We start from the raw sequence: 13,388 nt of genomic DNA, 5'->3' as shown, positions 1-13,388 counted from the left end.
CCAGACACTGGCCCTGAAGGGAGCACACAGCTGCACAGGTAAGCTGGACCAAAAGGCTCAGACTCCTCCTGTACCTTCAGACTCCACCATGTACCTTCTGGTTCTCAGCTGTTGCTAATAATATGAGGGCTGGACATGGCAGTGTACTCCTGTAATCCTAACTTCAACACAGAGGCAGAGGAGAGGCAGGAGGGCAGTACTTGGGGTCAGCCTGGTCTCATGCCAGTACATCAGTCAACTGTACTCCATTTGGGGTAGCAAATACAAAGGTAGCCCAGGGGATGGGAACACAGATGAAGATGCAAAGAAGGGCAGGTTCCTAGAACTCCTTAGAACTTTAAAATGCCCAAAACCAGGTACACGTCAATACCTTTACATTTAAAATGAATAAAATACACTCAGAAGACTAGTGGGCCGATCAGAATAAGACACCAGCGGCTATGTGTGCACCAAGCACTTCAGGACAGTCTTAGCAGTGTCACAACAGGGCAGGGCCTGCTTCCCCTTGGGGGTCCCTGACCTGATCTACATGTGGTGGGACAGAGGAGGTACCCAGCAGGCAGCCAGCTGGGGCTCTGCAGTTAGCACTCATCTTCCAAGTCAGAGACACCTAAATCTGCGGTCTTCGTTGTTCTTTTGCTGCTTATCAGCAACTCCTTCTCAAATTCTTCTTCAGTGATTTTGCCTTTTTTTAACTTTTTCAAGAGCCTTGTGTCATTAAGAAGTTCCTCCATGTCCTCATCTTCAATGTCAGAGCCCTGTGTGCAGAAGAAAGTAGGAGATTACTAGAACTTCCCAGCCACACTGTGGCAGTTTTTTGTTTTTTTTTTTGCCGGTCATGTGGCCTGAACTCTGGGTCTGGGTGCTGTCCCTCAGCTCTTCAGCTCAAGGCTAGCGCTCTACCACTGGAGCCACAGCGCCACTTCCGGCTTTTTCTGTTTGTGTGGTGCTGAGGAATTGAACCCAGGGCCTCATGCTTGCAAGGCATGCATTCTACCGCTGAGCTACCTTCCCAGCCCCTACTCACTGTGGTAGTTTAAACAGGAACACCGCGTTCCAGGTCTGCCCTTACACTGCAGTGTTCTCCACTCCAGGTACCAGGACCAGTATAAAAATCTGCAGCTAGCCGGGTGCCGTGGCTCACACCTATAAGCCTAGCTACTCAGGAGGCTGAGATCTGAGGATCACAGTTCATAGCCAGACCAGGCAGAAAAAGTCTGTGAGACTCTTATCTCCAGTTAACCAAAGAAAACTGGAATTGACACTGCGGCTCAAGTGATAAGAGCACTCACTTTGAGCTGAAGAGCTGAGGGACAGCACCCAGGCCCAGAGTTCAAGCCCCATGACTACCAAAAAAAAAAAAAAAAAATCTTCAGCTGTCTTTCCTTTTGCTTTTGAAACAGGGTCTCACTGTATAAACCAGGCTGGCCTCAAGGCTTCTCAAGTGCTCAGATTATAGGAGTGTACCATGCCTGTTCCACAATGCCTTTCAAAAGATGCTTACAAGGCAGGTGCCGGTACCTCTCTCCTGAAATCCTAGCTACTCAGGAGGCTAAGATCTGAAGATCGTGGTTTAAAGTCAGCCTCAGCAGGAAAGTCTATACTCTTTATCTCCAATAAACTATTCAGAAAAAGCTGGAAGTGGCACTGTGGCTCAAGTGGTAGAGCACCAGCCTCAAGCAAAAGCAGCTCATAGACGGTGCCCAGGCCTTGAGTTCAAACGTCAGGACCACACCAAAAAAAAAAAAAAAAAAAAAGTAAAAACTGCTCAGAACTCTGAGATAAAATTTAAGCAATAAACTGCAAACACTACCTCTTCCTTCTTCCTTTTTGCACTCATCTTTTTCTTCCTTTCCTTTTTGGCTTTCTGTTTGGACCATGCTTTGTTTTTTATGAATTTTCGTTTCCCCTCATTTTCTGCTTTCTCCTTTTTTTGTTGCTCCAATAGTTTCTGTCTTTGTTTTTCTCTAATTTTATCTTTAAATGGAATTGTGTCTGTATTAATGTCCACAGGCACAAACTCTGGAAACTGCTTTCCCCTCAGTTCTGGCATTTTGGGCATCTTGAGCAAGGCAAAACCTCGGGCAAGGCTGGCAAAGTCAAGATCTAAGGAAATAAAACACCACGGATTATTACCACAGTCTGTGACAAACATTCATAGAGTAAATAAGATTCATTTAAAATCTTTTTTTTTTTTTTTTGGGGGGGGGGGTGTTGGTCCTTGGGCCTGAACTCTGGGCCTGGACGCTGTCCCTCAGCTCTTCAGCTCAAGGCAGTACTCTACCACTTGAGCCACACAGTGCCACTTCCTAGTTAGAATTCCTAAAAAACACATTTCTTCAAAGTAAAAAGATGCTTTGAAGCCAATGGCCAATTTATTCATGTCTACTCAAAGCCTAGAAAGAAGACTCCCTTTAAAATGTTAAGAAAGGGGGCTGGGGCACATGTGGCTTAGTGATAAGAGTGTTTGCCTAGAGTACATGAAGTTCTGGGTTCCATTCCTCAGTACCACATACACAAAGAATGTATGGTGCTGTGTGGCTCAAGTGGTAAAGTGCTACCCAAAATCTTAGAAAGTATGAATCCTAATACACCACACATTTTACTAAGACAAAGCAATTTTACCCCTTCAGAACCATCGGCATGCAGACGAACACACACAATTACAAAGAAATGCAACTCACCCTTTAGCCTGAAGATGAGGTTGCACTCGTGTTTGGCGTAGGCCTGGACATGGGACACGAAGGCTCTCATGCCCTTTTCAAACACAGCTCTGTCAGCCAGGGCCATAGCCTTGAGGTCTGGAAGCAGGTTGGCCACGTTCTTCTGCACACTCATCTCCTGCAGGGGGCACTACACACAGAGCAGCCTCAGGCTCCCAGCACAGCCAGGAAGAAGAACCATCATCCTAGCACAGCCAGGAAGAAGAACCATCATCCTAACACCCACAGCCCACACCTGGCCCAAGCTCAGTCCTCAGTGCAAAAGTTTACAAATGGGATTTTCGTAGCCATGTGATCTGCTAAGCCAGAAGGGCAACACAGGGACCACATTCCTGCGTGGTGGGCGGGCCCAGGCCTGCAGGAGGGGTGAGGGTATGCCCCTCACCTAAGGCTCCAGCCTTGAGCCAGGGAGGAATTTGCCCTGCCACCCCATGTTCTGCATGAAAAGGTAGCTCACCTTCTGGTTGATGGCAAGGAAGTTGGTGTACGACTCTTCCATGGGCAGCAGGAACACTAGGGCACTGCCACCGTGGCCGATGCGCGCTGTGCGGCCGCAGCGGTGCACAAAGGCACTGTGAGAATACAGGGAGCCCACGCCCAGGGTGACCATGAGCAGAGGCCCACTCCAGACTCAGGTACATTCCCACCCATTACCAATTTAGTTTCTGGGACAGTAGTCACAATGTCATTTATGGTGTTTCACAGCTTTTTATCATTTTTACTATCATGCATTTCTGTGATAACTTTCAGGATTTAAAAATATCTTTAAAGCCGGGTGCCGGAAGCTCACGCCTGTAATCCTAGCTACTCAGGAGGCTGAGATCTGAGGATCAGGGTTCAAAGCCAGCCCGGGCAAGGACAAGGGCAAGGAAAAGTCCGTGAGACTCTTATCTCCAATAAACCACTAGAAAACGGGAAGTGGTGTTGTGGCTCAAGCAGTAGAGCTGAAGAGCTGAGGGACAACGCCCAAACCCAGAGTTCAAGCCCCACGACCGACCCCCCCACCCCCCAAAAAAATCTTTAGCTGCTAAATGATGCCACTGTTAACACCAAACGTTATTGATTAAAATAAGATCTGAGCTCTAGGATCTGGGATCTGAGAATCTGAGGATCCGGGTTCAAAGCCATACCGGACAGGAAAGTCTGTGAGACTCCTATCTCCAATTAACCACTAGAAAACCACAAGTGGTGGTGACTCAAAATGGTAGAGTGCTGGCCTTGAGTTCTAAAGCACAGGGACAGCACCCAGGCCAAGTTCCACAACTAACCAAAAAAGTTTTGAATGTCATATGTTTCAATCCCCCACCCCCAGATTCCTGCTTGGACAGGCCAAAACCCTGCCTGGGTACCTGGCGCTGCTGGGAGGGTCATACTGCAGGACCCAGTGGACTTCGGGAATGTCGATGCCCCGCGCCATCACATCTGTGCAGACCAAAATCCCACTAGGAGAGAAGGTAGCATTGGACGCTGGCTGTCTCCACCGCCCCTCAGTGCTGGCAGCTCCCACTGCTCCCACTGCTCACAGAACCAAAAACTTGCTGACAGGAGCATTTTCATTTATTCACTCCTTCCTCCTAAGAAGTTCCAGGACTCAACAAAATCCCAGTGAAAGTAAGGAAAGGGGGAGACAGTAAAAAGTTTTTGACAGAGGGTGTCACTAGGTACTCAGGCTGGCCTACAGCTCAATCCTCCAGCCTGGACTCCTAAGTGCTGGGATTACAGGTATGAATTACCATGCCTAACTTGAGGCTTTTTAAATTACTGTATTTTACTGTATTTCTACTTGAAAAGTGAAACTAACCTGTGGCGGGCCTGACCATTAGCAGACACTTACGGAAACAAGTGACTCAGTGACAGGAACTACAGCCAAGTGTGTCGCTTCCCATTCACAAGGACTTTAATATAGTTGTACAGTGATTCAAACAACAAGGCCAGGCATGGTGGCTCACACCTAGAATCCCAGCTACACTGAAGGATGAGATCTAAGGATCTGGGTTTACACCAGCCTTATCTCCATTAACCAGCACAAAGCAAGAACAGGTGGTGTGGTTCTAGTAGTAGAGCACTAGCCATGAGTAGAAAAACCTGAGTGATAGCTCTAGGCCTTCAGTTTAAGCCCAGTATCAGAACATAAAGAAAAACAAAATGACAGCCTATATGCTTGAACAGAGACAGCTAGAAGAAAACATTGTCCTGCAGTCTGTGTAATCTCCACCTAAACAAGACTACGTGCTCCCTCTGCTGTATCAGGGCTTGTTTCCAAAGCCTCCCCTGAGCTGACCGGCACTGGAGATCCAGTGCGCCCCATGTGCCAAGACCCTGCCGTACGGATGCACACTGGAATGCAGTGACTAAGCAATGAGTTCTTGAGGCTGAGGCAGGGGCTCTGGGCATCACTAGAGAACACATGGTAGCTTCAGGGAAAGGGGCACAGCCATGGGCACCTGACAGAGTAGTGTAGCTACAATCTGCCCCTGCCATCGAGGCCCGCCCACCTGTGCAGCTTGCGGAAGTCCAGGAAGATCTTGTTACGCTTGTGCTTCATCTTGCCATGAATACACAGGACCCGCACACCGCTCACCAGCACCTCCAGAGCCTTCCCATAGTACTCCACGCAGGCGCAGGTGCTGAGGGAGATAGGACGGGTCACAGCCATAAGGTGGAACAATCAGCCCTCTGGCCTGTGCCAGAATGAGCATCCTCAGAGAACTATCCTAGAAGGAGCTCAGAACAAGGCCTCTGGGAACTTATGAAAGTGACTCATTCCCTGCCTCCCCTAACTAGCACTGAGAGTCACCTGAAGAAGACCAGATGTTTCTCCTGCTTATGGTTTCGAAGAAAATGCACCAGCTGATTGAATTTTTCATCTGCCTTACATACCTACAAAAAAGAAGACATAGTTTACCCATGTAACTGTAACCCCTCTGTGTGGTATTTTCACAATAAAAAAAAGACATAGTTTAAAAATAATGCCAGATGCAGAGGCTCATACCTGTAATCCCAGCTACACAGGAAACGAGCTCAGAAGCACTGTAGTTTGAGGCCAAGCTAAGCAAGGTAACGAGACCCTATCGCAACCAATCACATCTGCTAGAATAGCAACTCTATGGAATTTAGACAGAAGGACTGCAGTCCAGGTTAGCCCAGGCTAACCCCCACACTCTATGTGAAAAAAATCACCAAAGTGGCCAGGCACTGATGGCTCATGCCTATAATCCTAGCTACTCAGGAGGCTGAGATTGCAGTTCAAAGCCAGTCCAGGCAGGAAAGTGCATGAGACTTTATTTTTTTTTTTGGTCTGTCATGGGCTTGAAGTCTGGGCCTGGGCGCTGTTCCTGAGCTCTTCAGCTCAAGGTGAGCACTCTACCATGGCGCCACTTCTGTGAGACTCTTATCTCCAATTAACCATCAGAAAACCAGAAATGGCACTATGGCTCAAGTGGTAGAGCACTCACCTTGGGCTGAAGAGCTGAGGGACAGCGCCAGGTCCAGAGTTCAAACCCCACGACCAAAAAAAAAAAAAAAATCACCTCACCAGAGCAACAATGGTTAGGTATATGCCTCAAGTAGTGGAGCATCTGACTAGCAAACACAAGACCCTAAGTTCAAACCCCAGTACCATCCAAAACATAGAGCAAGCAAATAATCCCCACAGTTATGGCACTGCTGTCCTGTCCCGTCCTTCTCCTTCCCCCTGCCTTCCCGCCCTCCCTGCCACTTTCAGCCATGTTGCCTCCTGGGGGGCCTGAGCTATGAGCCACCTTGTGACCCGCCCCAGCCAGAAGCTTCAGAAGGGCAGCTTTAAGTCCACCATACTCACCCAGATGCGGCCAGACACAAGAACCCACATGTTGGAGCAGAACAGCCCATTCCCAAGCCTCCTCTGCGCCCCACCTCATTGACACTCAACACCCAGGCATGGTCACCTGGAGACTGTGCTTAAACTCACTTAAGTCACTCATCAACAAAGCAGGCCATGCCTTCAGAGCACCTATCCCACGCCACCCCATGTCCCCTGTCCCCAGGGCCCACTCACCATGTAGAAGTTCTCCAGGCGGGAGGGCGTCTTCCGGGTACTGCTGGCCGCCACACCCTTCTCCTTCACCGAGATACGGACAGGGTTCCGCAGGCCAGCACGCACCAAGTTCTCCACCTCCTGCGTCTGTGTGGCGGAGAAAAGGCCTGTTCTCCTCTGCTTTGGCAAGAACTCCAGGATGGTGTTTATGCTGAAAAAAGAGTATGTGCCCTTACCCCTCACCTGCCAGCTCAGTGAGAAAAGGGAGCGCCATGACAGGTCATAGGAAGGCACAAAGCCCTGACGGCTGCAGGGGTTCAGCAGCAAAGCTCTGGGTTAGCATGCAGAAGGCCCTGATTCCATCCCTAGCAGAGGGAAAGTAATTAATACTGGAAGAAAAGCCACCAAGGTATTTATAGTCGAGCCTGGTACCAGTGGCTCATGCCTAAAATCCTAGCTACTCGAGAGGCTTAGAACTCAGAACTGAGGTTCCAAGCTAACCTGGGCAAGAAAGTTCATGAGACTTACCCCCAAATAATGAGCAAAAAGCTGGAAGTGAAGCTGTGGCTCAAGCGATATAGCACTAGTCTTGAACAAAAGAGCTCAGGGACAGCACCAAGGCCCTGAGTTCAGGCTGGCACTAGTGCACGCACACACACACAAGATAGTTCTAATTATATTCCTACCAAGTATGGACAATTTATGTCTTTCTTTACACTTTCATTTTCTCTAAGTCTTCTCCAATATAAGCACGTAAATATATCTTTAAAATGGAAGAGTGACAATGAAGAGAGGTAAACTTGGGGCTGGGAAGATGGCTCAGTGGTAGAGCGCTTGCCTTGCATGCCTGAGGCCCTGGGTTCGATTCCTCAGCACCACATAAGCAAAAAGAAAAAAGCCGGAAGTGGCACTGTGGCTCAAGTGGTAGAGCACTAGCCTTGAGCTGAAGAGCTGAGGGACAGCGCCCAGGCCCAGAGTTCAGGCCCCACGACCGGACCCAAAAAAAAAGAGAGGTAAACTTAACACAAAGCATATTGAAAGCTGGGACACAGCTCACAAGTGTGCCTGCCTAGTGCTAGGATTACTGAGGTTAATGCTGCCCCCACCCCCACCCCCACCCCCACCCACGTCTTGAGACCCAAAAGCACTGTGCCAGCCTTTACATGGTTGAGCTCCAGGGGATGTGACTATATTCCAGAAGTATACAAAGATTTTTTTTGGGGGGGAGGGAGGGTCCGGTTATGGGGCCTGAACTCTGGGCCTGGGCGCTGTCCCTCAGCTCTTCAGCTCAAGGCTAGCACTCTACCACTTGAGCCACAGCATCACTTCCAGCTTTTTTTTTCTGCTTATGTGGTGCTGAGGAATCGAACCCAGGGCCTCATACATGCAAGGCAAGCGCTCTACAAGCGCTCTACCACTAAGCCACCTTCCCAGCCTGTATACCAAGATTTTTATTACCCATGTTGGTGTTTCAAATCATTAGCTGACACACAATTTAATTCTAAAAATTTACTTATAGAAAAACTACTGTTTTGGGGCTGGGAAGGTGGCTCAGTGGTAGAGTGATTGCCTTGAATCCTTGCATGCATGAGGCCCTGGGTTCAATTCCTCAGCACCACATACTCAGAAAAGGCCGTAAGTGGCACTGTGGCTCAAATGGTAGAGTGCTAGGCTTGAGCTGAAGAGCTGAGGGACAGTGCCCAGACCCCATGACCAACAACAACAACAACAAAAAATTACTGTTTTTGAAAAAAAAAATTTTTGTCAGTTATGGGGCTTGAACTTAGGGCCTAGGCACTGTCTCTGAGAGCTTTACTCAAGGCTAGTACTCTTATCACTTTGAGCCACAGCTTCACTTACAGTTTTCTAGTGATTAATTGGAGACAAGAGTCTCACAGACTTTCCTGCCTGGGCTAGCTTTGAACCTTAATCTTCAGAGCTCAGCCTCCTGAGAAGCCAGTATTATAGGTGTGAGCCACTGGCTCCCAGCTTGTTTTTGAAATTTTGAGACAGGCTCTCATATGTATCTCAGGTCTTGGATTTGAAGGAAATGGAGTAAGAGCCACGACACCTGCAATCCCAGCACTGGGGAAGCTGAGGAGGATCATTTCCTATTCATCTTACTTCTTAATCATCTTAAATGGCAATGTAGATAATAAAAATGCTTTGCCATAAAATGATGACAAATTTTCATCTTTCTCTCCTTTTCAGTCAGTTCTTATCCAACCAGCTACCACCAGGAAAGTCCAAAATCCCATACCTTGCCTCAAACCCCATGTCAAGAAGTCTGTCAGCCTCATCGAGCACCAGGACATCCAGGGACCGCACGCAGCTGGCCAGGTCCAGGCCCTCAGCCTTCCTCCGGAACATGTCCTCCAGGCGGCCTGGAGTCGCCACAATGATGTTCCCACTTGGCAAAGAAAGTGAACCCTCACCACCAGTTCTGGGCTTCGGGAATACAGGTGGCAGTTATTAAAAGTCATCTAAGAGACTAAATCATCTAAAGGCCAGAAGAGGAGAAAATGCTGCCTGACAAGGGGCAAGGGAATCCAGCGGGGAGATGGCTCTGGTTCTGGCTGTTACCAGGAGAGGGGCTGGCACACCACAGCACACACCAGGAAATTTACTAGAAGGAATCAGACTGTGTCTGGGTACAGCTCAGGGTAGAGCTAGCACCACCACACATACATAAAAATTAATCAGTTAGGGGCTGGGAAGGTGGCTCAGTGGTAGAGCGCTTGCCTTGCAGGCATGAGGCCCTGGGTTCGATTCCTCAGCACCACATAAGCAAAAAAGAAAAAAGCCGGAAATGGCGCTGTGGCTCAAATGGTAGAGCTCTAGCCTTGAGCTGAGGGACAGCACTCAGGCCCAGAGGTCAGGCCCCATAACCGGACCCAAAAAAAAAAATTAATCAGTTAATGTAAACACAAATTAGACTACCAAGCTAAGGGTCAGATGTGGCCCTGAGACAGGCTAACCTACAGGATGTTTTATGGTGTGGATTTCATACAATCGTTAAAACATCAGAAGACACATACAGCTGCAACTCTGTCCTCTATATAATTCAGAACCTGGCGACACAGTCTCAAGCGCTGCTATGCAACACTAGGCTGGAAATGAGTATGGGGTCTTCAGGGGTCATTAACACTCTCCCCAACACTCCCCTTCTCCCGGTCCAGGAAACCTGAGCATGTGCACTGTCCATCAGGACAGGACTAGGGAAGGTACTGGGCATGCAAACTCATCTGGACAGGGCAGCCGAGGGCGGGCAGTGAGGCTCCCCATCCCACATGTGCTGGGGTCAGGGCCAAAGGCCAGCATAGAGGGGGTGGGGCAGGACTCACCCATGCTGCTTAAACCTCTCCACATCTTCTCCAGGATTCCTGCCTCCGATCCAGAGAATCTGGCTGGAACAAGAAACAGTCTTGGAGTTGGAATGTGGCTTAGTGGTAGAGTGCTTTCCTCACATGCATGAAGCTTTGAGTTCAATTCCTCAGCACCACATACACAGAAAAAGCTGGAAGTGGCACTGTCGCTCAAGTGGTAGAATGCTGGTCTTGAGCCAGAGAAGCTGAGGACAGTGCCCAGGTGGTGGGTTCAAACCAACACTGGGCAGGAAGGAAAAAAGAAAGGAAGGGAGAGAGGGAGAGAGGGAGGGAGGGAGGGAGGGAGGGAGGGAAAGTCTTGGAGCCTGTCAGGCACAGGCTCAGCAGAGGCCATTGGGGCCTTCGCCCAACTCACCTGAGCTGCGGGAAGTGCTTGGTGAAGTGTGACAAGACCTCATCGATCTGAATGGCCAGCTCGCGGGTGGGGGTGATGATGATAGCTCCCACCTACCCAGAAGAGAGAAAACGGCCGGTCAGCAGCATGGGGGAGGGGGGCACCCCCTCACCCCGACTTCCTGGAAGCTCAAGGGATGGCACAGGTCATGAATTAGGCAAGGATCTGAATTAGGGACTAGAGCTAGTGGTCCTTGTGCTTCCATCACCAGACCAACGCCAGCCTTGCCTGGGGTGTCTCCATTTGAATGTACCTCTATCATGGAATCATGGCATGGTGGCCAACACCACAGTAGCTGGTGTCTGAAGGATGCTCATGTACCAATCTTTGCCCTCATGTCTGGGCCTCCTGAGCTCGGGGACACTTGATGGTGCTTGTAGAACAGGGGACTGGTTTAAAACAAAGTCATGCCAGGGCTGGGAAGGTGACTCAGTGATAGAGCGCTTGCCTTGCATGCATGAGGCCCTGGGTTTGATTCCTCAGCACCACATAAGCAGAAGAAGAAAAAAAAGCCGGAAGTGGCGTTATGGCTCAAGTGGTAGAGTGCTAGCCAAGAGCTGAGGGACAGCACCCAGGCCCAGAGTTCAGGCCCACGACTGGACCAAAAACAAAAAACAAAAAAAAAAACAAAGTCATACCAGGTGCTGGTTGCTCACACCTATAATCCTAAGTAGGAGGCTGAGATCTGAGGATTGTGGTTCAAAGCCAGCCCCGGCAGGAAAGTCTGTGAGACTCTTATCTCCAATTAACCACTACAAAACCAGAAGTGGCACTGTGGCAAAAAGGGTAGAGCGCTAGCCTTGAGCAAAAAAGCTCAAGCAAAAAAGAGACAGTGCCCAGGCCTCGAGTTCAAGCCCCATAACAGACCTTCCCCCCCCCCAAAAAAAAAAAGCCAACTTTGGGAAAATCGTAGCACTGAACAGACCATTGAAAGTACACCTGTGTACAGTATGGAAGGCACCTCTGCAGGACCTGGCTGAGCGGAAGCTCTGCTTACACCGGCAAATTCAGAATCTCAGAATCCTCTCATTACAAGGCTCCATGACCAGCTTCCTCCTCAAGTGTGGACCCCCGCAAACACACCACAACTGTTCTCCTCACCTGCCTCTTCTTCAACTTTTCCTCCCTTCTCAGAAGAATTTCCAGGGCAGGGATGACAAAGGCCAGTGTTTTGCCACTACCTGTGACCTGCAAAGCGAGGAAGAAGGTGTGTTTTCTCTTCCCTGGCTTGTCCCAGAGGAAACAAAGGACTGCACTGGCATCTGGTACTCACCGCCTCTGCTGCCACATCTTTGTTTTTCATGAACAGAGGAATGGTGGCAGACTACAGGGAGAAATTACAAAGCACTGATTAAGAATGGCACGACTTCATGGAGGCTCCAGAAATACAGTGGGTGGCTGTGGTCATAGTGGGTCCTACCACAAGGAGACTGAGTAAACAAGAAACTACCCAAGGAAAATTTCAGTGGCAAAAGTGTCTTGGATTCAAGTCCTGCCTCCCTTGGACCCAGAAGGGGTTGAGGACATTAGGATTTAAGGCATTTTCCAGCTTCAGCATCACAAAAGGATTCCCATGCACATGCTCAGCATGAACACCCAAGAGATCTCCAAGAGACATATCCAATGAACCAGCAAAAAGCTCTAGACTGCTGAGATCTGAGGATCAAAGCCAGCTCTGGCAGGAAAGTCCATGAGACTCTTATCTCCAATTAACCACCAGAAAACTGGAACTGGCTCAAAGTGGCAGAGCATTAGCCTTTAGCAGAAAAGCTCAGGGACAGCACCCAACCCTGAGTTCAAGTTCCACGACCAACCCCCCAAAGAAACCCCCCACTAGATTGAGGCATGGCTCAAATGGTTGAGTACCACCTGTGGGAGAGAAAGTTGAATGAAAGCGAGAGGCTCTGAATTTAAGCCCTATTACTCGCAAAGGAAGAATAAAAAAGTACTTGGCAATAAGGCTCTTTCAGTTGCTCAAAGCCACTTCAGGCCAACCCCAAGACATTTGCCCTACACTTCTCTCCAAGGGAACATTGTCCTCAATCAGCCCACAGTCAAAATGGCCTGCAGTAAGGCCTTGTCCGTCCCATCTGACTGAGATCCTTCCCAACACCTCACATCAGCTGAAACAACCTCAGTCCTTGACTTCTTTGCTACTACACTGGAAAAGGCGGCCCACAGCTGGAGGGTCCCGATCCTCAGTGTTTCCCGAATGAATGAACAGATGGATGGATGGATGGATGGATGGATGGATGGACGGACGGACGGACGGACGGACGGACGGACGGACGGGCCGGACTGCCTCCCCTTCCCAGTTTACATGTACAGCTCGTCCCGTCGGAGCTCCCAGCGGGAGCCGGCCGGGGTGGGCCCACAGCCCCGGGCGGTGGCGCCGCGCACCGCCCGCCGCAGCCGCCTTCCCACGTCCCGGCGGCCGGGAGACCCGACAGAGCCCCGGCCCGTCAGGCCCGAGAGGCCCGCGGCCGAGGCCCGCCGGCGGCAGCCATCGGGCTGGGAGCGGGGACCGATACCTGCACCGGCGTCATGTGCGGGAAGCCCAGCTCCCGCAGCGCGCCCAGCACCCGAGGGTGCAGCGGCACCGGCAGCGACTCCCAGGCGCCCTCCGTCACGTTCTCCATGGCGGCCACGCCGCCCGCTGTCCGGGCGGCCCGGAACACCCAGGCGCGTACCGCTCACGAGCACTTCCGCTTCCGGCGATTCCGGGGCCGACTGGGAGCCGCGCTCACGCGACCACGTTCCGCCGGAGGAGCGCGCCCCGCCCAGAGCTGGGCCAGCCGTGGCGGGAGCGGGTCCGAGCGGCTGCGCCGGGGCCTCCCGGGCGGAGCGTGGCCCGCCGTCCCCTCTCCACC

At 50.5% G+C, this 13,388-nt stretch overlaps 1 protein-coding gene across 1 annotated transcript; it reads right to left on the bottom strand.

Annotated features, from left to right (window-relative positions):
- Positions 1-46: 46 nt before the first annotated feature.
- Ddx55 (DEAD-box helicase 55) lies at positions 47-13,177 on the bottom strand. The gene is made up of 14 exons (XM_070024860.1): positions 13,050-13,177; positions 11,792-11,842; positions 11,620-11,706; positions 10,480-10,571; positions 10,083-10,145; positions 8,999-9,148; positions 6,760-6,949; positions 5,521-5,603; positions 5,219-5,350; positions 4,073-4,165; positions 3,181-3,295; positions 2,685-2,853; positions 1,814-2,106; positions 47-758 (listed from the first exon to the last, which is right to left on the bottom strand). The coding sequence occupies exons 1-14, from the start codon at positions 13,155-13,157 to the stop codon at positions 582-584; spliced, it is 1,803 nt and encodes a 600-aa protein (XP_069880961.1). The 5' UTR covers positions 13,158-13,177; the 3' UTR covers positions 47-581.
- Positions 13,178-13,388: the final 211 nt, after the last annotated feature.

The sequence above is a fragment of the Dipodomys merriami genome, unplaced genomic scaffold, assembly GCF_024711535.1.
Source record: "Dipodomys merriami isolate MVZ:Mamm:240054 unplaced genomic scaffold, mDipMer1.0.p SCAF_163, whole genome shotgun sequence".
NCBI lineage: Eukaryota > Metazoa > Chordata > Mammalia > Rodentia > Heteromyidae > Dipodomys > Dipodomys merriami.
This window is presented reverse-complemented; position numbering and strand designations above follow the sequence as displayed.

Bases quoted from the DNA above. Each gene is read 5' to 3' on its own strand.
- Ddx55 (XM_070024860.1), bottom strand. From the start codon at position 13,157: ATGGAGAACGTGACGGAGGGCGCCTGGGAGTCGCTGCCGGTGCCGCTG. The intron at 10,146-10,479 runs GTGAGTTGGGCG...TTCTTGTTCCAG, and splicing joins AAGCACTTCCCGCAGCTCAG to CCAGATTCTCTGGATCGGAG. The intron at 5,351-5,520 runs GTGACTCTCAGT...TATCTCCCTCAG, and splicing joins AAACATCTGGTCTTCTTCAG to CACCTGCGCCTGCGTGGAGT.